Source organism: Solea solea, chromosome 1 (assembly GCF_958295425.1).
Source record: "Solea solea chromosome 1, fSolSol10.1, whole genome shotgun sequence".
Lineage (NCBI taxonomy): Eukaryota > Metazoa > Chordata > Actinopteri > Pleuronectiformes > Soleidae > Solea > Solea solea.
The window spans coordinates 2,867,552-2,890,974 of record NC_081134.1 but is presented as its reverse complement, the minus strand read 5'-3'; the positions used below and the strand labels follow the sequence as shown (position 1 = coordinate 2,890,974).

The following is a 23,423-nucleotide window of genomic DNA, read 5'->3' as shown; positions in this document are numbered from 1 at the left end:
AGCTCGCGTACCACTGGTGGTACACGTACCACAGTTTGAGAACCATAAACCGAGATAAATCCAAATGAATCTCATAATACAAAGCTTAAAAAAAAGAACATATTTGAACATTCAAGATGTAAATTCAGGAGTGTGTGACACAAACTGTGTCCATTTAGAAAAGACATAAAACAACAAACTTATTCTTAAACTGGCTTAGAGGATGCATTATGCATGATTCTGAGTTCAAAACCAAAAGGACTAGCATAAGAAGAGGTGCAGTATATAGCCTACCGTCCATTTGTCTGAACATGCATGTGTTCCTGCAGAAGCCTAATTTTCTTCCAGTCCTGCTGCGAGAAGCCTCTGATGAGACCTCAAGCTGTGGCAGCTTCCCCGTTCTGGGAGAATCCAGCTAATCTCAGCACTGAGGATTGTCTGTGAGAGAGCAGAGAGCAGCTTAAAAAAACATGTCAATGTGACGCTCTGCACATAAACCGTGCACGCTTTCCAGTGACTTTCCAAAGTGTTTGTGAAATTGTTTGTATTAGTCCGTCCGGATTAGGATTAGTGAGGCTGTCAGAGGAGCGGGTTAGTACCAGAGCTGGTGGATCAACCGCAGCATATCACCTGCTGAGCCTCTGTTTGCAGGGCTGAAGAACAGGGATGACTTTTCCTCATTTCCTCTTCTGTTTTTTTCCTTCTTTATTTTTAGTTTCTTGGAAATAAATCAATCCCTGCCTTTATTTCCCCCCTCTCATTTTTCTGACTGTGCTCTTTACTCACTGTGATTTTCCTCCGCCTCTACAGTACGTTGTCATGTCTCATACTCTTTGCCCTTTCTTTTTATTTGTCTTCCTCTCTTTATTATTCTCTACATTTCCCATTGACAGTTCTTCTCTCCCTGTTGTTTTCACTCTGCTCTCTGTGACTGCCAAAACACTGCTGTTGGAGAATTCCCATATCTCTATAAAAAGGTAAATGACATTCTGTCCACTCCTTAGTGCCATTTGCTGTTAAAGGCCTTTCTCCTCAGTTCAGAGCGTCTTTGTTCTTCTTCTTTGGACATTTGTAGAAACTGTCACACAAGCACATATCCACATAAACACTTCTCCTCTTGTACTCGACCATATGGGAGTGTCGTCAAAACAACCTTCCTTAATACAACAGTCGCTTGCATCGACCTATGTTTACTTCTTCCTGACAAGGACCTTTGGTAGCTGAATGAATTAAGGTTGTTCTCCATGTGGAGACAAGGTTGACAATGTTTTAGGAGAGAGAAGCCAGGTTTGTTTGTTGAACTTCCACAGAGGAGATCACTGAAATCTGTTGTGATAAATCTGTATTTTAAATAGGAATCTTGATATTGTCCATTAAATGCAGTTTTCTTTTTCTTGGAAGTCGAAGGCTCTTCTTCTGGCTCCTGCTTGGGCCTTTTTCCCCTCTCCAAAGACGTTTTAAAAGACCGTTCAGACTCTGGCAATCAATGAAATATATGTTTTTATTCAGTCTTTCTGTGCATGGTTGTGGACCTCTGATCTAGAGGAAGCACTCAAGGAGAACAAACATCCACTGAGGCCACTAAGCTATGAACGTAAATGTCAAAAACTCTCCTATCTTGCAAAGATAACAACTGTTTTTTTCTAAAACCACCACCAAAATCATATCATCTCCTCCTTTAGCCATACCTACATCCCCAGAAAATGTCATCATAATTTATCCAGACACCAAACATTACCTTAGCAGCGATAACAAACAACAGAGAATATATCCAGGATATATTCTCAATATTACCTACATTGATTTAAAATGCTCGGTTCACAATGAAACCAAAAGCATTCTGTGCGATGTCTTTAACTCGGGCCAGTGCTTAAACTAACTATGTTAATATTCATGTTTGACCAACAAAAATCTCAATGACAACTTCAATGTGCTTGAGTCTTGAAATGTCTTTATTGTCAAACACTTTGGGTTTATGCAGAAAGCAATATATCATCTGATTGTTTTAGACATAAAGTGCTTACGAGCGACATTTATTTCCGTGTTTTAATAGTGAGACTTTTGGAGGCAGAACATTCCAATCCTGGAGCCACAGGCACGTGTACTGTATGTTGTGTTGATGCCAGTTGTGGGTGTGTTTCTCTGGAGCCTCCTCTGCGGTCTCCTGGCTGTCCTTGTTTCCTCAAGCATTTGGGTCCCATCCAGTCATAGCTGCTGCCAGACAGTGTGATTCTGATCTGATGTTACCCACACAACAAATCTGGCATCCTCATCATAGTAAAACACCCTGGTACCAATTAAGCTTATAATTACAGCATTACAGCAACATTTGCTGTAATTTTCTGTCGCGGATTGACTTGAAACTGCTTTTGTTCTGCATTTGCCACTTCTCAGGAAACAATTGAGTTATTAATGAAATGTTTCGATCAGAAGAGATAGAAATAGATGTTTGTAACCTTCAGACTTTAATTTTTCAGTTTGGAGTAAATGAATGAACACAATATCCTGAAAGGAAAGTGAGCAATCTAAACCCGACTGTGTGACTATGAGCTATGTCCTAATCCGGGGACTACATCCTTCAGGCTGATTGCATCACAGCTGTGCAACTCGGCTGTCCCTTTTCTGGTCCTCCCTCAAATGCATCCTTTTATTGATGAAGATTAAAGGTCTCAAGGGCAGGTTTACTTTAAAAGAGAAGTACCAGCCTTCAACTCAGAAGAATAGCTAACAGTAAGTTTGAAAGTTTAAGACATTCATTCATCATCTACCGTTTTATTCTCCATATGAGGGTCGCGGGGCCGCTGGTGCCACTCCCAGCTGACCAGGTCACAAACTCTGGTCTTCTTGCTGCCAAGGCAACAGCGCTAACCACTACACCAACCGTGTGGCCCAATTTAAAACCTTTTTATTTTATTTTCCATGATGTTGGTTGTTGGTGATGGCAGTAATGGTGGGACATGATGGTGATGCAGAAGGGAAATCCTCTACAGACCAGACCATCTTATTATGACATGGGCTTCAAAGGATGCTCGCTTTTAAACTGGGACATAATTGTGGTCTGTCAGCCGTCTGCAAACTCAACCATCATCGCTAACGAGCAAAGGCGAGCATCCTAACATAAGGATGTTTTTCTGTGCATATGTGTTTTTGTAAATGAGATCTCTGTGTGTTTTCAGTCTTTTCCAGGGAACACTAATGCAGACAGTGTGGTTCAGTACAAGCTGCAGCAGCCGGTGATCGCTCGCTTCCTCCGCCTCATCCCTCTGGGCTGGAATCCCAACGGACGGATCGGACTCAGGCTGGAGACATACGGATGTCCTTATAGTAAGTTTTTTTTTTTGTTTTTTTTAATAATTATTTTTTTAATAATAACCACATTGCCATTGTGTAATCTGAAATACTTATAGATTAGTTTATAATGTAAACATTTATTGTCAAATGATTCAAGGACCATTGCTTATGTTTTCCCTTTTGTACAAAACAACGACAAATGCCTGCTGGCAGCGTTTTCCCGGAAATAATGACTGTTTTCCACTAAATTAACACTCTTACCTTAGTTATTACCAGTGAAAAACAGCATGTGTTGCATTGTTTGTCTTTCACACAAAGCCCGCTGTGTTTCCCTTTGTTCCATTTTAATTCCTCTCATACCTACACCTGAATGATCAATAACTGATGTATTCACATATCAGCAATGAAGCCATCACAGAAAATATTGCTTTGAGATTCATTTGTTAGTTTTCACTACAGCTATTTAAACATGCATTTGCTTTATGTTCTCATACTAGAAGGTTTTATAAGAAAAGATTTAGAAGTTTAAGATGCATAATTCTGTTGGACTCCCACTACAAAGTGGAACTACCCAGTTTGAACGAGCAGGTGTTTGTAAAGGTTTGTCCTCTCAGCTCAGTGTCCTGCTGCGTCTTTGCCCAAATTTGTGTCTTATGACTTTGTTTGTCATATCTATGTCCTGTCATAAAAGTACAACATGTCAAATTTGTCTTTGACTAAAACCTAAAATAAAAAAATTACATTTACAATGAATTGTTTTTTTAAAATATATAATGTAATACTTTGCAAAATAATCTGTATCTTCATGTATACTTTAGCTCTTGTATTTTCTAGAGTAATAACTAAGAGTTTAATGGAACTTAAACTCATATTTAACGTATCATTTATTCAAAAGATAAGCCGTTCCTTAATATTATGCCCATGTGACAACCTTTCTGAGTTGTCGGTGAATTTGAGAAAGTCATAATTTGTTTCAATTATTAAGCACCTGCTCAAGGAAAAACGGGAAATGTAGAAGCTAAGTGAAAAAATAACTCACAAATGGATGTCAGGGTTTCCTGCTCTGACAGGAAAATATTCAGGTAATTGCATATGCCTGTCTTAAAAACATCCCAGTGATTTACAGCTTAACGCCGTTTAGTTCCCAGGAAACACTGAGGGATGTTTCCAGGTGATTAAAATGATAATATGCAAGCTTGTGTTATTTTCTGACTTTTGCTTTAAATCCCTTTGCAGCTGTTCCCTCTGAGATGAGATTGATTAAGAGACACATATTAAAACATGTAACTATCTAATAGCTTAGAGATACTCTGGAGTTGTTCAAGGACACAGTGGTTACGGCCACGGAGTGTTTATTAGGCATCATGATAGTTAATGTAGCTACTAATGTAGCATGCAAAGCAGGATTCTCCTGCACAAAACAAAAGGAAATACACTGATGCAAGCTGAAGGAAAGCTGCTTGTGGCAAACAATGTAAAGAAGAAGTAAAAAAAGATGCAGCCAATCAATCTGTGGTCATGGCAACGCGACAGAAAAAGATCATATCATTAAAAAGAGATTTCAGACAAATGTAGTGGAGCATGTAGCAGCTAAACAGCCACACATTTCCCTCAGGAGGTGGTGGACAGAAACAAAGGAGAGCTAAGTTTTAGTTAAAAAAACACCAAAGTCAGTAAGTATTGGAGATTGCTGTTGGGCAGAAACCTTTTATCTCCCTATTTCAACTTTTCAACAGTTTTTTTCATGAGTTGATGCCTACTTCATCATACAAGAGTGTCACACATAAGTTGTGCGGGGCGAAGGTGCAAGGTGGCCAAGGTGGTTTACAGCGAACCCCCGCCTGGACCTTGCCATGTCCTGGGGCCGCAGACATATGCACTCACTGCGGCTTCTCCCGCCCATCGACTGCCCCCCCCTCACTGGGGGTTGTCGGTGGACCCAGGGGACCGGGTCCCTCTGTCCCCAGCACGACTGTTGATTGGAGTGGACTGTCCTCAGTGCGCCCCAACCAGGTTGTGTCACCAGGGTGGGGAGCGGTCCACGTAAATCGGGCTCCGGTGATGCCGCAACCCACCTGACCCGTCTTAAAACACGGACCAAGGAATTTTATTTTTTCATTTAACCATTACTATAAATCAGAAGCCGTTAAATTAATGGTAAGCTAGTGTTGGATGTGCAGCTTTTATTTCTTATTTTTTGAAAATAATTAAATTATACCTGTCCAATCTTGGGCTCTTATACTTTCTGGATAATTATAATGATGTAAATCATACATTAAGTGTGAATTAGGGTGGAGTGGATGAATGTAGATGATTTTTTTTTGTCTTTTTCAGCTTTGCACGCACAGAGCATGACTCAGCTCTGTGGAGCCTCAGCCTGCTGCTCAGTAATCAGCAGGAAATACACTGTACAATCCAATAAGAGCATTAGCACAAGCAAAGTGGCTGAGTCTTAACATGAGGGAGTTAAAGACGTGCCAAGCTCATTAAAATACGTTCAGATAGAAATTAGTTGAAAAGGAAATTGAAGCTAAATTCCTGCTGCTGCTGCTGCACCACCTCAGCCTCACCCCTAAATCCTCAGCATGCAGCAGACAATAAAAGTTTCATTTCTGATGAAAAGATGAAAATAGTTTTCTTGTCTACCTTGTGTAACCTCTGCTGCGACATACACTATCAGAGTGACAGGTGGCGAGCATGTTTTCAGCCAGAGGCGTTGTGTGTGCGGGTTGTCGCTCCTTCTGTCTGTCCCACTCTTGTGAATATCAGAAAATGCGATATCTCGGAAACGCCGCCCAGCACTTTCCTCAAATCTGACACAAGCGTTCACTCGCAAGGTTATTGTGACATTTCACAAAGCATGTTTTTTACCTCAGGACTTTTATTACAGCAAAAGTGCAAAATGCAAAAAGGAGCAGCGGCGTGTCGGCACAAAACAAGCATGACGCTGTCCGGCCATTAAGAAAAGACATGTGACATTATCTACGTATTAAATGACTTAACTCACTCCAAACGTTGAGGTGTGTTCACGGTCAGTCAGGGAGGGCTTTCAAACAATTTCAGAGGTCTGATGCACTCTTGCTGCCCTTTTCAGCACTTTGGACCACTTTTCTCTCAGACCCCATCATTGCAGACAATGTTGCCCCAGGGAATTACCCACAGTTGACAACGTTGAGGGTTACAAATCAATCAGCAACCTGGCAGCTTTACCACTTTTCTGTGTCCAATACCGATATCATCGGGATCTACTGATACCAATATTATTCCGATACAATCATTTTAGACCATTTATGAACTATGAAGCTGTTAGCAACACATTTGCGAAAAGACATACTCAGCTAAAATGTTTTTGCTGATTTTTATCTACATTTTTACCATCTGTGCATAGTGAGGTGTGCGATATTTATAGGATTTTTGGAATTTTCGGATCGGACCGATTTGCGACTTGGGAAGTTTTGTAGAAGCTGCTGTACATTACGCTTATGTGCCACACTTTGCACCAGCTGAAGAATTTGCCTCATGGCTCATTATGTCTTGGTGGCATGTATTTAAAACTACTGTATTGGACTGATATTGATTGTTTCAAGATTGTGATATTGGTATCTGCATCCATGTCGGACATTGAAAAGTAGTATTGAGTCATTCCAAGCTAGTTTTGGTTGATGTTGTGGTTCTGATGTCTCACTATGATCTAATCAGTATCTCCTGACTCCTGCGTCTGTGTTTTCCCTTTTTTTTTAATTTTTACAGCCTCTGATGTGGTGAGTTTCGACGGAAGAAGCAGCAGTCTGGTGTACAGGGCGAGTCCCGGGCTGAGGCAGGCGTCCAGAGATGTCGTATCTCTGAAGTTCAAAACCCTGAGGAATTCTGGGACACTGCTGCACGCTGCAGGAGAGGGAGGACTCGGCATCAGTCTGGAGTTAGAGAGAGGGAGACTCCGGTTGCTCCTCAGACAAGGTGGTACTGTACATATCCAATAATTTAGATTAAAAAAGAAAAGTAAAATCAAGAGACACGAGTATTAAATATATCATACCAAAGTGTATCTGGACTTAGGCACTCCTTCATAATCTAGCACACTTTGTTAAGATGTTAAAATCTTCTTTTCCTTGTGTCTTTGGTTGCAGCAACATTTCAGTGAGAGTTAGCCTTTATCTCAGGGGGGCGCGGTCACTGTGTCAGTACATACAAACACACCCCAAAAACCTGAACTACCCCTTTAATCAGTGAGGACATGTAACCTAGTTTAAAAATAATTTAAACACCTTGATAAAGTCAACACTGTAAAAAAACTCTGTCACCTAAACTCTTTTAATAAAACAGAAAGTCAGCTCCACCATCAATTCTGTATTAACTTGAAAATCACTGTCCATCATCAAAATGACAGACTGGAGTCATGGAGAGGAAATTAAAACTATCCATTATAATAATATAGAGACTGGGAGGACTGGGAGCCGACACATCAGTCCTCTCTTTCAGTCTCATCTGTTTCTATCTCTGTCTCTCAGTTTGTTTACATCCACATCTCATTCTCGCTTCAGTTTTTTTGTGCCGTTTGTGTTCTAATTGCTAATCTAATCTAAAAGTGGTTTGTCTGCAAAGTTCTCCAGTCTTCGTTTCTCAGACATCAGAAACGAGAATTGTTCTTTTTGTTTCTGAACTGTCTTCATTTCTTTATTCATACACGCACAGAAGATCCTTTTAAAATTCCATTCCCACCTCCTTCTGTTTTCCTCTTCGTTGTTATTTATGTCTGTCCTTTTGATATGCAGACACATAAGCCCTTTTCTGTTTTTTAACTTCAGTGTCCTTCATCTTTATGTCTCACATTTTCTTCTTTATTCCCTCGTTCTCTCTCTACATGCATTTGTAGGTTACAGCTGCCGCAATTGAGGTCATCTTCCCTGTGTGCGCTGACCCTCAGCTCACACATGGTCCGCTCTGCTCTGTTAACACGAACACATCCAGGTCTAACCTCAAATCTCCCAACCCTCCCAATCCTCCTTCCTCCGGAGCAGAGACAGTTTGCTTTATGAGGCAACTCTGAGTAACAGCGCTGCAACATGTCCCAGAAATCCGCGACGCAAACACCAGGGCAAAGTCTTTAACTAGGTTGTATAATGTTAAGTTGAATTTGTTGGAATTTCACACAACACACTCTCCTCCTTCGGTAAATAATTTTCTTACATCACGACTTCTTTTTCATTACATTTCCAAGATCACTCAGCCAACCACATCTTTGACAGTTTTGGCCAGTAGCAGTGACTGTTTCATCCGTCCCTGTTTCTAAGTTATTTTATATATAAACCAATTATGTGTTCTGTGAAACAGGCTAGTTAGCATAGCACCCATTTTTAGGGGCTGGATCCTCCAGAGTGTGCGGTCGACTGAGCACATGACTCCATCCGCACACTCCAGAGGACCCGGAAATCAGGCGCTGCGAAATGAGATGGTCCAGTCTTCCCACCCCACTAGTTATGTCCTTTTTTGGCCATAATTGTAGATTAGATTACATTTAAACACGGGCTCATTCCCCCGCCACACACCAAACACCTGCCATCTTGCTTGTGTTGGGCCAATCTGCTGCTGGCACACAAAGAATTCCGGGATATGGACGGTCGTGAAGGATCCACCAGGTGTATCCATTGCAGCCAAGCTAACATTGGCCACTGCTTTGATTGTGACCAACGCATGGTTGGTCGTAATCAAAGCAGTCAACAAAGACCATTTGAAATGGGACAGCCTACGTCTCTGCGCTGTGACACATTTTGACAACATCTAGTTGAGGAATTCACACTCTGTAGGATCAAGCCCGTTACATGGGACAGAGCTAATGCCGTGGGCGCATGTAAGAGGAAGAGACAGCAGCTCTGTCTGGTTAATGTCTGGTTAACCCTTGAAATTTGCTTTTAGTCGTCTATATTTTTACCCATCTCCACAACAGACCTTTGTTTTTCTTCAATTTCAATATAACATGTTTCCTTAATCACAGATGGATGGCATACCTGTTATTTAATGACTTAATATAATATAGTTCTGACATGTCCCCCATTAGTAAAATGGGGGAACTCACAGTTATGAAGATTTCCTTTTTGTGCAGTTGAACTTGAGTGACTTGTTTTAATAATAAAGGCACAAATGACAGCTGAAATGTAACGGCAACATCAAGTGCAGTGATTCATTTAAAAAGACAATACTACCATGCTGCTTATCAAGCATTTGTCATGATAAAGACTTATCAAGTTCTGCCACCAATGCTCTTATTGTGAGAGCTAATTAAACGGTGAAGGATAAAATTATAATGTTAGGATTATAAAGGGAAGTACACTAAAGATGATTTACTTAACAGCTCTTCCAAGACGTTTGTGTCTTGCTCATGGGAACACAAGATACATTTATTTATCTGTACATCCATTATTTCATGCGGGTACAAGCAGCATTGTGTGGGCCCTCGAATCCGCCATGCTGCCAGCAGGTGACGCTATGCCCTTGACTTTCACCTTTGGGGGCACTACTGAGCCTTGAACGCTAACCCTTGTTCCTTGTTACAAATAGAAGGTTTTTGGAAAACTCTGTGTAGTTGTAATTCCAAGTTGTCTACTCCTCTGTAATGCTAACATCAACCTCAGTGGTTGATTGTCTGACTTTTGAAGTTCTGCGGAAACTGCAATGCACTTAACTTAGGTGTGATGCCATGCCAAGTCTCAACTTCCAACTTCCAGGGCAGCTTTTTATTCTTCTAATCATTTCCAACAGCTCAAAGTTCTGGAACACTTGGAAGTCCTGAAAGTCCTAACAATGTGATGCTATAGCAGAGTGAAAAATGACTCTGTTGCCAAGAAGTGAGGAAATAGACAGAGAGAGACAAAGAGAGAAGCAGTGATGGTTCTATAGATTAATATCAATAAAGATATTTTCTATTTGTTTACCCTCAGACCTCCATATTGATCCCTGCTCTCTCTTTCCAGGCAGCCAGTAATGAAATCATCCATCCAATGAAACACTCACTCATGAAGTCCTCCTCCTCTCTTCTGCACTCCATCAACATAATAATAGTTCCATTAATCAATGTCGCTCAAGTGATAATATGTGTTTTTAAGTCTCACCATCCTTCTTCTCGTATTGATTGGACCATCTCATTCCAGTCACTCAGACTAATCAAATAAGTCATTGCAGTGAATGAAGAGACTTCCTCTGCATCATGAAGTCCACATACTGTATCAACTCTGTGTGTGTTTGTGGATGGATTCTTTATTCCCTTCATGTCACCATGAAATACTCAATATTATCTCACAAACTTTGCAGAAATATCAAAGATACATTTGTCCATCACCCTCCAAACTGTCTCTGTTTGTGTCTTTGAAGCTGGGATTGTCTCTCCCCAAAGAATACTCAATACATTTTTAATGACTAACAGCATTCAGCTCTTCTTTTTTAAAAAAAAACATTTCTTTCTCTCGCAACAGAAAAGTTTCTTTTCCAAGTACTTTGGGGGATTGGATCCACATAGTTGGACTTTCTGGTGCTCATCCATCATTAATAATTTCTAGCTGTGTTTGGTCTGCATTTTCAGATTAGAGTTTATCTCTTATTTGTCTTTGGTTCTCAGTGAAATGCAGATACCCGGAATTTTCCTAATGAGCCAAGAGGACGACATAACTGCGCTCCTCTCTGGGAACCAGAACATTTTCACATCTAAGAAGCTTAACTCACTCACAATAATTAAATAAGTGATTATTAAACCATAAATCAATTAATTGTTGCAGCCGGAGTAGTAAACATAGATGAGCTTTTATGCAGCACAGGGAAGAAGTCACATTTAAGCTGTATTCAGTGGTGTGAGAGTGTGTGAGTTATGAAATTAAATTTAAATGTGTAAACACAAGATGGTTACAGTGTTTGGAAAAAAAAAAAAAGGGATTCTATCTATTCTAATGTAGCCACTATGCACCAACAGATGTCTCATTGAATTTGTGTTTATTATGTTTCGTTTGTACACTGCTTAGTGGTTTGGAGCATATTGTTGCAAATTCTGCGCCAACCATTAACTCCACAGAAGCATTTATGGTTTGTGCTGTACGTTTATATATAAACAAAGCTTCAATTTGCCCTAGCAAATAAAGGTTATATAGACTGCTACAATCATTATCTCATGGTGCCAACCAGTCAAGTTGCCAATCTAATTTGGTAAGTGTAGTGAAGACTAGTGTTTTAGTCAAGACCACCTAAACCGAGACCAAGTCGAGACCAAGACCGCAGTGTATCGAGACCAAGACAAGACCAAGACTTTGAGGGGTCAAGACCGAGACCGATCTCAAGTACTACAACACTAGTGAAGACTTGTGTCTAGTGTATGTTTTTTAATGCTGCAGTGACAGCTGTCTCAGTATACCACTGTTGGGTATCAGGTTTATTGGGCTACAAATTCAGGTTGTGTAGGACTAGAGGATACAATCCACTTGTTGAACACTTGTTATCTAGTATCACCCAGTATGAAATTGTGTCAAACTTTATGAAGCTCAGACTCAGTGGTGACTGATTCTGTCCATTTTTGGGTGTGTGATTAGTTAAATAAACGTCCTCCCTTCTCACCACCTGTTCTTCTTCTGATATGCACCCATCTTCCTTGTTTCTTCTTCTTGTTCCTTCCTGTCTTTTTTCTTATTTGTCCTCCTGCCTCCTCTACACTACCCCTTGAGTTCCAACTTTTTTTGTCAGTTATTTTCTCCTGGGGCCATGTCTCCTTTCTTTGTTAGATCTTCAACATCTTCATGTGTTTCCAATTCAAATTCCAATCCATATGCTTTCACATCTTCTCGCTCATTAACTCCTCCACTACCACTTATCTACTCCACCCCTCCTCTCTTCTAGGTGGGGCTTTGTCCTCTGAACCACAGTGTCTTGCTTCCCTTGGCAGTCTGTTAGATGATCGTCACTGGCATCATGTCGTAGTGGAGCGGCAGAGTTCCCACCTCAACCTCACTGTGGACAAACACAGTGAGACAATTCAAATCCCTGCAATTTTCAGTCACTGGGACATGGAACAGGTGGGGTGGAACACAGACACACACACGTAGGCACATTACAGGCAAATATATTTAATGTTTGCTGCTTTATTAAACTTTTCATCCCAACACAGCTGAGTGTGGGGGCATCCCTGAGTCTCAACTCTCTGAGACTGCTCGACTCCAAGAGGAACTTCCACGGCTGCCTGGAAAACCTGCTGTACAGCGGCCTGAACTTGATAGAGCGAGCTAAACACAAGAACCAACAAGTTACTCTCTTGGTAAGCACTTTCAACTGTGAAGATCAATTTTATAGCATGCCTGTTACAGTAAATACTGTAAAGTAATTTAAAGTTGCGGCACAATCTCTTATGTTGACTATAATTTTCATTTAGCAGTATTCAGCTGCAACAAACTAACAAGTAACATAAAACTCTGATAAACCCCTTAACCCATATGTTTTGTTCCGGAATTAGCAGAAACCAAACCTGAGTGAAATCGAGAGGAAATTCAATTGTTCATGTTGTTGTTAATGATACAGGCTCATGATGTGGGCCTGACATTTGAGGTTAGCAGAGCTGTATCTGCCATCGCTTACTTTGGAGCAAAAACTGCTAATGTTGCTATTGTTGGCTGCACTTTGTCTGACAAAAACAATCACAATGGGGGCGAATGGCCTTGTGCAAAAGGTCCTTTTGAACATTTTTGTATTTAGTGTTTGAGCTAAACTCATAAACGGGATTTGACTGGCTCGTGTCTGTGTTGGAATATTTCTATGACCAGTTTGATTGGCTGGTGCTCACACTGTTGCTTAGAAAATTGAACATTTCTCAATTTCTGCTGCACACAACATGGGCAAAGCAAAGCAATGGAGCCAAAATTCAATTTGGCAACGTCTTTTCAAAGTGATTGAGAAGCGTTTCAGTTGACGCCTCCATGTGTGAGTCCCCTTTAATTCATCCTAACACATATATGGGTAGAAGCACTGCTGCTAGCCATACTCCTCTCAGTACACAGAAGGGATTTATAGTGTTCTCTCTCATACATGTCTGACTTTATGAGGGCTCGTCAATGTCAACGCCAATATTTACCTTTGTTTGGGCCTCAATAACAAAAATCAACTTTGTAGATATTCATAAACTGTATAGATCAGTTGAGAGATAAACAGTAAAGATAAATATTTGCCTGCCTGTTGTTTTCAACTTCTTCAATATGGTGATGATGATGACAAAGTGAAAAAAGCAAATTTGACATCAAGCTCCTGAGCGAGAATTGGGCTTTAGTAGCTGGAGCTGCCATCCACAGTAAACCTGCAAGCTAATAAAACTTACTGCTTATGTTTTCTTTGTTTCACAAGAAACACCATGACATTCAGTAACTGAAGCTGCTGCAGCGATGTCTCCCATTGTTTGCAAATTGCCATTTAATAGTCACAAATAAGAGTATTTAGGGCAGCAGAAGGAACTGTATTCGAAAGAATACATATACTGCACTTCATTGTTTATTTAGGAACATCATTTGGTTTGTCATAGAATAGAATACAAAGAAGATACGTACTAGAAGAGTCGTCCCCCTGACGGCCATTCAAAAGACTACAGGGTTCAGGCACTGGTATTGGCTTCACTTTCATTATTTATTTACAAGCTATGGTTGATACTTTTCGGAAACCATTGGTAATCATGTGTCGTCATCTGCTAATTAGCCCTTGGCCTAGTTAATGATGATAACAAGCACTTAACAAGGACAGTGAGTGATGAGAGACCTGAGGAAAGTTGCAGATTATTAGGCTTTCAGTAATGCTTCCTTATATTTATCATTAGAACAGTTTCTATAAGAGGACAAGTGGAGCGAGCTCAGTGGAGAGCAGCTCTGAACCATTTCTGATAAACGGTCACTCGTTATATTTAAGGACCACAGCACAAGGAAGCAAGAACTCTGGGTGATTTGCATGCATGGATGGCAGTTTTAATAGAGGCTGTTTTAAAAGAGCACTGTAGCTCTTAGCGACGTTGAGTATTAACACAGTTATTGTCCTTTTTAATAGAGAGACCGCTTTTGGCCTTTCATAAAGGCATGGTAACAAAAAAGAAGTGGAGCTTTCAATGGCATATGTCTGAGTGGAGGATTTTGGGATTGCATGAGTGGAAGTGAATGGTTTTTGGAGGTTTTGTTCACTTTTCCCCTCATATATTCCAGCACTGCTGCATCCTCCTGCGCACTTTCATCTATCACTTTAACAGCTCTACAAAGGGCTTTTAGATGTCATCTGTGTTTCCAGAGCATTATAAAGATAGCAGGCTGATATTCCCAGCCGAGACTGAGCATTGTAATATATTACTGCTGCAGCTTTAGCAATGGACCCAGTGTCATTACCACCACTCAAAATAATGGACCGCAAAGGAAATGTCTGTATAGAAATGTTCACATACATACTATCCAACACTCCATGCCTCTGAGATTGTGACACTGGTCTCTTCGTTTGATGGTTTCATGGTTGTTCTCGAGGAGACTTGCTGATGAGATCATGATGACATGAGGCCACATGAGCAATGTCCTCCACAACTGATTAATATTCATGTTCTATGTCACTTTTTAACACGATGGTAATCATTTTTACTCTCACTCCACTCGACTTCTCTCTCTGTCTCAGGGCAATGTGACCTTTTCTTGTGCTGAGCCAGTTTCCGTCGCCGCAACGTTTCCCGGCCCCCAGAGCTTTCTCCAGTTGCCGGTGGTAGCAACATCTGACTCAGAGGGCGTGTCCGTGGGGTTTCAGTTCAGGACGTGGAACAACGCCGGGCTTCTGGTCACCTTTGCAATTCCTAACGAGGGCGGCGTAGTCTGGTTGTACCTGAGTGAGGCTAGACTGCGGCTACAGATTCATAAGACTGGCAGGGCCGTGCTGGAGCTGAGTGCAGGTCAGTCTAACCACCTAAAAAAACCTCAATCTGTGAATGTGAATTCACACAATGCTGATTCATCCGCTCTGCTCCATACAACCCTCTTTATTTCTCAGTTTTGCAGTGTTTAGATGTCACGCGGCAACATTCTCCCACTGTACACAGGACTACTGCTTATTTTACTGTTTGACAGAATAAACCCGTCTTGCTCCTGCCAACCCCTGATCTGCTGCTGTATAAACACAAATGCTCCCTCAGTCAGGTTTGACAGTATTGCTTTACAGAGCCTGTTTTCAGATGAGGGTCACAGCTCTTAACAATAAGAGCATCAACTTGTTGCCACTAACTGAAACCTACAAAACCTTCAGAAGATCCTTGAATTTGTTTCTTTTACATCTTGCAGAGACTTGGTTACATCGCAGTTGAAAACCCTTCAAGTGCTTTATTCACGACAAACTTGGACAAGGTTGTATCATATCACCACATGAGAACAGTAAAGGCTCATTTATGCTTCTTAGATGAATGGACGGAGCCTTTTCTTTGTACTCGGTCAGAATGGATCACTACTACAGTAAAGTCAAAAGCAGGTCAACCGCAGTGGGATTTTTTTTTTTTTTAAAGATCCATTGCAAGTTGATAAGACACTTAACAACACCAAAAGGCTGCATTTGTCTCTTTGTAAAAGGTACATTGTTACAAACTCCTCCACTGTCACGCGTTTGATTGTTGTCAGATTCACAACCACACCCTCTAGCCTATAGTATTGAGTATTGGGTAGTGATGGTTACATTGTCATTCCATCCTTTGGAAATGTTTAGTGTACTATCACATTGTTTTGAACAAATATGTCGTAATCACTCGTGCTTTTTTTCATGCTTGACGTCCGGTCTCCAGGTTCAGCTCTGAACGATGGTCAGTGGCATTCAGTGGATTTCACCTCTGGACGAGGACGCTTGACTATCGCTGTCGATGAAGGAGAGGGAGGTGTTGCTCACTCCAGCCCCTCGTTTCCTGTCGCCATAAGACATCAGCTCTTTTTTGGGGGTAAGAGTGGAAAATGTCAGTAAAAATACAGTATACTGTATAAACATCCAAAGTTGATCCACTGCTGCCTCCATCAAATTTTGTGACATCAGTGTTTCAAATCTTGTGTAAGGAACTACCTTAGTGACACAATCTTACCAAACTACCACATGAGACAGCATAGACTTTGGTGCAAGAGAGTTAGCAAGTTACAATCTTATGTTTCCAGATAAGGGTGAATCCCAACATATTCTTAGGATATCATAGACTTAAGCAGCTATAGATCGCTTTCATTACAGTACAGAAACCACATGGTAATAGTATGGTAATCATTTTGTTAGAAAAAGGTAGTGTTACAGTTCTACTGTCTTATTTCTGATGCAATTTCCATCAATTATTAATATACTGCTGGTTGAAAAAAATAATGAATAAAAGTCAATAGGAAAAGTTACCGATGAAGTTTCTTTTCACTTGATGCATAACGTCATTAAACCTTTTCCAGAGGAGTTTATGGTCATGATGTCACGTTTGTAAATTATGTTCCAATTTTAGAGGAAAACAGACAATAACACATGGCACATATCATGAGTGCATGACGCTGGTCAAATGGTAAAACTCTGTTTGTGTACTTCATTCTTGGCTTCTCCCTGGATCCGTTCCTTCTTTTTTGATTGGCTCACTGTGACTTTTGATCTCTCATCTAACTTCTCCACCACCTTGCTCCTCTAGGTTGTCCCGCTGAACACTACAATCAGGAATGTAGAAACCCCTTTGACACCTTCCAAGGCTGCATGCGTCTCCTCACTGTGGACGACCAGCCAGTGGACTTGATCCTGGTCCAGCAAAGGCTGCTGGGAAACTACAGCTACCTGCAGATCGACATGTGTGGCATCATTGACAGGTCAGAATCACCGAATTTAACCACCATTTTATCACTTGATTCACTATAATGTGACAATGAAACTTTATTTTAAAATGTATGTTAAAGCTTATTTACACAGCTTTTGCAGCTTTTGTATCATTGGTTTTCTTTTTTTATGCACAAGCACCACAAGGATTTTGTTTCCATGTTACAATATACAGTTTATCACAACTTGTGCAAAGATCTAGCATCAGTTCAAATACTTTTTTTACGCCAAAATTATCAGATTTATACATATTATGAATACAGGTAAACCTGATGTAAAAAGGCCATTGACTCATTTCCCATTGCAAGTAGAGTAACGTGCCCTTCTTTTTTTTATCCCCTTAAACAAATGTACATATTAGGTACCTTCAATGGGTATTTTGTGAGAATAAGACAGTATGTCACCATAATGGTGACATAATCAAACACTTAAAATAAATATGGATATAGTCTTCTACTTGCAAAACACACTCCCACTTTGTGATTTGCAATTTGAGCTATTTGACAGTTTTTGCACAGACGCCACATGCAACCAGGCTCCTATCAGATTGTACCAGCTGTCAATCACTGCTACTAATACTATTTACAAAAGATTCATCATGTGCTATGTAAGATGACTTGAAACAACTGTGATCATGAACTCCTGAGAAAAAATGTTTACTGATGTTATAAATCAAGTGGAAAGTAGAAGAAAGAATGAATGAGCATGGTAACCTGATTGTCATATTTATATTACTGATATCTCCTAGGACTCAGGGACTGATTACACCTTTAAGTCTCGTTCAGCCTATTGTGTTACACACAATACCAGAGGTGACATTTGCCCGTTGGATCTTAAGTCCAACACCTTAACCTCTGAGAAAAGAGGCTTAAAAGACCAAGAGCTGAAATCGTTTTCTGTTCTTTTGCCCTGATTATTTTACAGTTCTATATGAGACACATCTGTGGAGGTAAACTGTAATGTTTCTTTTTCTTAAACAAAAGTCACAAACAAACTTTAAAAAAAAACAACTTAAAAGTAAGTGCTCACAGCATTTCTATTAAAAATGGACAATTTGTGTTCAGTGAATATCAAAGGCTTTGAAATAACCACTGAAATCCCGGTTTGATTTATGTTCTCCCTCATATGTAATAAATCAACGTTCCTGTTCATTTTTTAATGTCTCACTGCAGTCTGCTATCCTCACTCACAAAGTATGTTACACTTCCTGTTAATGATGAAGATTTAACTCTGGTTTTATTTATTCTGAATCCGTTACTTTTTATTGCTCCGTCTCTAAAGAAGACCGAAAAACTTCAGTTTTATAGTCATATTTTTGCTGGGCAGCATTCAACCGAGGACCAACCGAGGGCTTGTGGTTCCACATTTCACTACCACTTTTTTTATTAAATTTCACACATCGTGTTTGTTGGATAAGAACTGAGTCAACTCTAATTTACTTTAGGCCTAGTTTAAAGTCACATCACAAACAACTTGGTCAATAAATCAAAGTTGTTTTTTCTTCCCCACTGACAGGCACTTAAGTTTTTGAGGCATTATACAAAATAAAAGTTGCCACCTTTTTACAGTAGCCGTTTATTGTTGGTAGTCTTGGCAGTTGGTCAGGTCCAGGTTCAGCAACATTATGAGCTCAGCTGACCACCTGAATATACTGTGACTATGACCAGATTATTCCATCAATGGATTTTTTTCTTCCCTGATGACACGGGCATATTCCAAGATGACAATGCCAGGATTCATCAGCCTCAAATTGTGAAAGAGTGGTTCAGGGAACCCGAGACATCATTTTCACACATGGATTGGCCACCACAGAGTCCAGACCTTAACCCCATTGAAAATCTTTGGGATGTGCGCAGTGTTGTGACTCTCCCATCATCAATACACGATCTTGGTGAAAAATGAATGCAACACTGGATGGAAATAAATCTTATCGAAACAATGCCACAGCCAATGAGTCAAATCAAAGCTAAAGGCTATTAGAGTGTGTGAGCCTTTGTTTTTGGCCAGGCAGTGTATAAAGGAATCTGTCTTTTATTTCCTCTGATATGGTGGGTTTGCTGTTGCAAAGGTGTGAGTCCATAATGTACCATACTGCAGAGATATAGGTGCAACATCCACCGGGAAATAAAGAGGTGAATACCAGGAGTGGGATTTGAACCCACGCGGACTTATGTCCATTGCATCTTGAGTGCAACGCCTTAACCACTCGGCCATCCTGATTACTTGAAGAGTGTAAACCACTTATCTTGTCCCCCGATGACTTTACACCTGATAACCAATTAACTTCAGCTAAATAGACCAAACGTTAGGTCTCTAAGAGAAACCCACTGTCGGGAGTGGGGTTTCCTTCTTCCTTTGATGCTATTTCAGAATTGTGTTTGCGTCTCATTTGTGATTTAATTGCAACATTGACTAAAGCCAAATCCACAAAGTGTGACTTTGTGGCCTAATGTAGCTTTGTGACAATGACACAGTGTTTGTGATCTTTGCCCTGTTTTTACATGGCCGACATCTACTTGCACGTTTCATGCGTTTGCTGCTTAAACACAATACCAGGAGTGGGGTTCGAACCCACGTGGGCATTTGCCCATTGGATCTTAAGTCCAACGCCTTAACCACTCGGCCATCCTGATTACGTGAAGACTGTAAACCATCAAGATAATGGACCCAGTCTCTGCGCAAAGACACAAAACAGTCTTATCTTGTCCCCCGGTGACTTTACACCTGATGACCAATTAACTTCAGCTAAATAGACCAAACGTTAGGTCTCTAAGAGAAACCCACTGTTGGGAGAGGGGTTTCCTTCTTCCTTTTATGCTATTATAGAATTGTGTTTGCGTCTTATTTGTGATATAATTGCAACATTGACTAAAGCCAAATCCACAAAGTGTGACTTTGTGGCCTAATGTAGCTTTGTGACAATGACCTTTGCCCTGTTTTTATATGCCGACATCTACTTGCACGTTTCATGTGTTTGCTGCTTAAACACAATACCAGGAGTGGGGTTCGAACCCACGTGGGCATTCGCCCATTGGATCTTAAGTCCAACGCCTTAACCTCTCGGCCATCCTGGTGGCAATTGGTTTACTTTCTCGCCTGGTTTTGTCGACTCTTATTATTTTATTAGCCAAGTAGAGCTTGACTGGCTCCACCCACAACAGTCAGCTGATGGGGCGACAGAAAAACGCCACTCCCTTGCGACCAGTGTCTGGTGTACTGTTGAGACAAACAGCCACAAACTGAGCAGGGTAAAAAAAGTGCTGCTGGATGCCCTCCGTTGTTGTCTGTCATTGTTCGTTGTCGTCACACCGGTGCGACCGACCAAGTTAAGGTACTACAGACCCAGGGCTAACCCTTTCCAAAACTGTACCATACTGTACCAAACTGTACCGTACCATGATGGCAATTATTTTCCCCAAAACTTCTCCGACCTATAGATTTCTGATCCCCAAATACAGGCTTGATCCGGCACACATGAGACTTTTTGACTTTTGACATTTTATGCTTCAGGCACAAGCATAATAATGCCCATGATCCATGATAGTGATGGTCACGTTTTTTCTTTTTGTTGCAGCATGTTGAAAATCTGGCAAAACATGTCCCATTCTGTTCTGTAGATTTTAACCCCTGCCCCTTGTAACTCAGGGTCAATCAGCAATTGCGATTAGGCATTTGTGTCATATACATGAAGACCAAACTTACGGACCAAGAAGTGCTGCAATGTGAACTAGACGTGAGTCAAAGTTCTGAGGTTTCTCTCAGCTCAGCAGCAGTGTATGTCGATGTGACGAAGGAGAACCACATCACAACAGACTGGCCAGCTGCTGAGTCATGGCTTTTCTTAAAGTCTTAATTAAATTAAGGCTGCAATTTTTTGTACAGTCACCTCTTTTCTTTTCACTATTTCGGGCAAGTAAACATAATCAGCAAAGTGTGCATTCAAGTAGCACGACATACACAGGCTCATACTGCCTTTTTTTGTAAACAGCAGTGACGTAAAATAGTGTGTGTGTGTGTGTGTGTGTGTGTGTCAAACCCCTTGGAGGTGACAGCTGGTCCTACAACAGATGGAGTCAAAGCAGTGTGGATAAAAACACGATTACTCATCGTCCTCTGTCTGTCCCTCCATCTCCCTTTTACAGAGTTGTGGATTCATCTCTGACTGGTATGAAGGGTTTTGGCTGCCTGACGCAGCGGTGCAGTTGTTAGTATTGTCGCCTCATGGAAGACACAACCCAAAAGGCCTCCTTGTGTAGAGGTTGAGTGTTCGTCTGATGCCTGCGTAGTTGGGTTTTATGTGGTATTCACATGTAGTTTGATTAAAGGGTAAGAGAAAGGATTACACTTAAGAACGCAATTGCTCAGATTCTGCTATCTCCTCTCTTGTGCTATTTATGTGCTAATCCTTTCCCGGAGTCACCTGATTCATCTCAAACAAGATGATGTATCTTCTGTCTTCTATTATCTACCTCCCATTTATCATAGATGGATGGCAGGATGACCTGAACACGTAGACCACATACATGAACTTTCCCAGCATTGCACTTTTAAAGCTGCAGTGTGTTAGCATTTAAATTAAAATGAAAGTCTGCTTTCAAATTCCATTTGGCAATGACTTTATTTTTTTTTCTTCCCTTATTTGAGAGATCTAAAGGAAGGGGTAGTTTTCGTTTTGTTCCGTGACTCGGCTGCAGTAAAGAGAGCAGTTACAAATTTAGATTGAACTCAAGGAATGTGTACCTTCACAGACGTTTCTCTCAATCTTACTTGTAAACAACCATCCACTCTCACACCTGCGGTAGAGTATCCAATCACCCCCACAGCTGTATGTCTTTGGTCTGTGGGAAACAAACCCACACAGGGAGAACATGCAGACTCCATGCAGAAAATACCCTTCTTCTGAGTGGGTCACGAACCCAGGTCTTCTTGCTGCAAATGCAAGAGTGCTAACCACTCCACCAACCGTGTGGCCTCTCGAAAATAAAACACTATCACTGGCTCTCCTAAAATACTTAAGCCTACAGTAGAGATCGGAGTCCCAAAAATGTGTGAGCGTGCCAAAACATACAAATGGACGGTTGTGGATTTGAACGCATCTTCTCCATTCCTTTTTCATTTTATTTTCTGACACCACTTTGCTTCTGACCCTCACATCCAGTATCTGCTGCATATAAATCTCCTATTCACTCATATATAAAACATGGCCTGTTTATATGCAACACAAGGATAGTTTGCTTCATGTGTTGTTGTTTTTGTATAATCCAGATACAGTTCCCACATTTGCTTCCCCGCATCCCTTTCCTTCCGCCTATAAACATGATTAATGTCACGATGGTCACGGCAGCAGTGTGATATTTATCTATAAATACGCGCCGAGGCTTTAGTGTCATCTCATTGCAGCTGGGTTCATTTAGAGAACTTCTTCAAACAGCCTGACAGGAGTGAAGCTCTGCTGCCGAGGAGAAGTGAGTGGATACTTTCTATTCAGGCAAAAGAAAAAGAAAAAAAAAAGCTTTTATGTGATATGAAAGCAAAATGTTGGGAGAGAAATCTGTGAAGTAATGAAATTATTCTTTTCATCTCTCTGGGGAAAGGGTAGGAAGGTATTCTTCTGATGTCATATTTCAGTATAATGGCAGATTTTTTTTCTTTTTTTTAAACCAAACTCAGCTTTATATCGAAGTACAAACATGTTGGCCGTCAAATATATAACTTTCAATAGCTGCAACTAAAAGGCTATTACCACCTTGAAATAATTAATAATGTCACAATAATAACAGCAGTATTTCAAAGAGGTTTTATTTTTCCAAACACAGCTACAGCGAGAGAGGAGAAAAACACAGTCAGGCAGCAAAAGACCCGATAATTAACGGGATTAAAAACAGATTTAAAAAAAAAAAGTGATGATTAATGTCAAGAAAGATGTAATGCATCATTTAAAGGGTAAATATGTATATGTACTGTATGTGAAAAAAGAAAAGAACTTTGTCGAACTTTCTGAAACACCAGAAAGAAAATCAATAACTGCATTTATGGGGCAGAAAGGGAACATGTGAGCGAAGGGTGGGCGGGGTTACCCCTGAGTAAATTACCTAATCCCCATTGCTCTTAATCAGGGGCGTCAGACTCCTTTTAGTTCAGGGGCCACATACAGCACAATTTGAGTTCAAATAATAGCATAATAACCTGTAAACAACAAGAAATCTGATTTTTGTTTTACATTTAATGAAGTATCTTTTTACAAAACGTGACATTTCTTGAGAGAAATAAGTGCAATTTAGTAAATCGTATGGCTAAATTTACCATTTACACATTTC

The 23,423-nt window shown here is 40.6% G+C and overlaps 1 protein-coding gene and 3 non-coding genes across 6 annotated transcripts in view; 1 reads left to right on the top strand and 3 right to left on the bottom strand.

Moving 5' to 3' along the window:
- LOC131466757 (contactin-associated protein-like 4) overlaps nt 1–23,423 on the top strand; it is an 86,018-nt gene that overhangs the window by 33,389 nt on the left and 29,206 nt on the right. For 2 of the 3 annotated variants that reach the window (XM_058640199.1, XM_058640213.1), the window contains 7 exons: nt 3,156–3,303; nt 7,021–7,230; nt 12,142–12,317; nt 12,410–12,556; nt 14,926–15,193; nt 16,070–16,219; nt 16,928–17,099. In XM_058640199.1, the coding sequence (XP_058496182.1) occupies nt 3,156–3,303; nt 7,021–7,230; nt 12,142–12,317; nt 12,410–12,556; nt 14,926–15,193; nt 16,070–16,219; nt 16,928–17,099 (1,271 nt within the window). The remainder of the gene's footprint in view (nt 1–3,155; nt 3,304–7,020; nt 7,231–12,141; nt 12,318–12,409; nt 12,557–14,925; nt 15,194–16,069; nt 16,220–16,927; nt 17,100–23,423) is intronic. The other variant, XM_058640205.1, reaches the window with a different exon arrangement.
- On the bottom strand, nt 19,244–19,326 carry trnal-caa (transfer RNA leucine (anticodon CAA)). The gene has a single exon. It is a non-coding gene; the product is annotated as a tRNA-Leu (tRNA).
- trnal-uaa (transfer RNA leucine (anticodon UAA)) lies at nt 19,657–19,739 on the bottom strand. Its single transcript has one exon. It is a non-coding gene; the product is annotated as a tRNA-Leu (tRNA).
- trnal-uaa (transfer RNA leucine (anticodon UAA)) lies at nt 20,098–20,180 on the bottom strand. Its single transcript has one exon. It is a non-coding gene; the product is annotated as a tRNA-Leu (tRNA).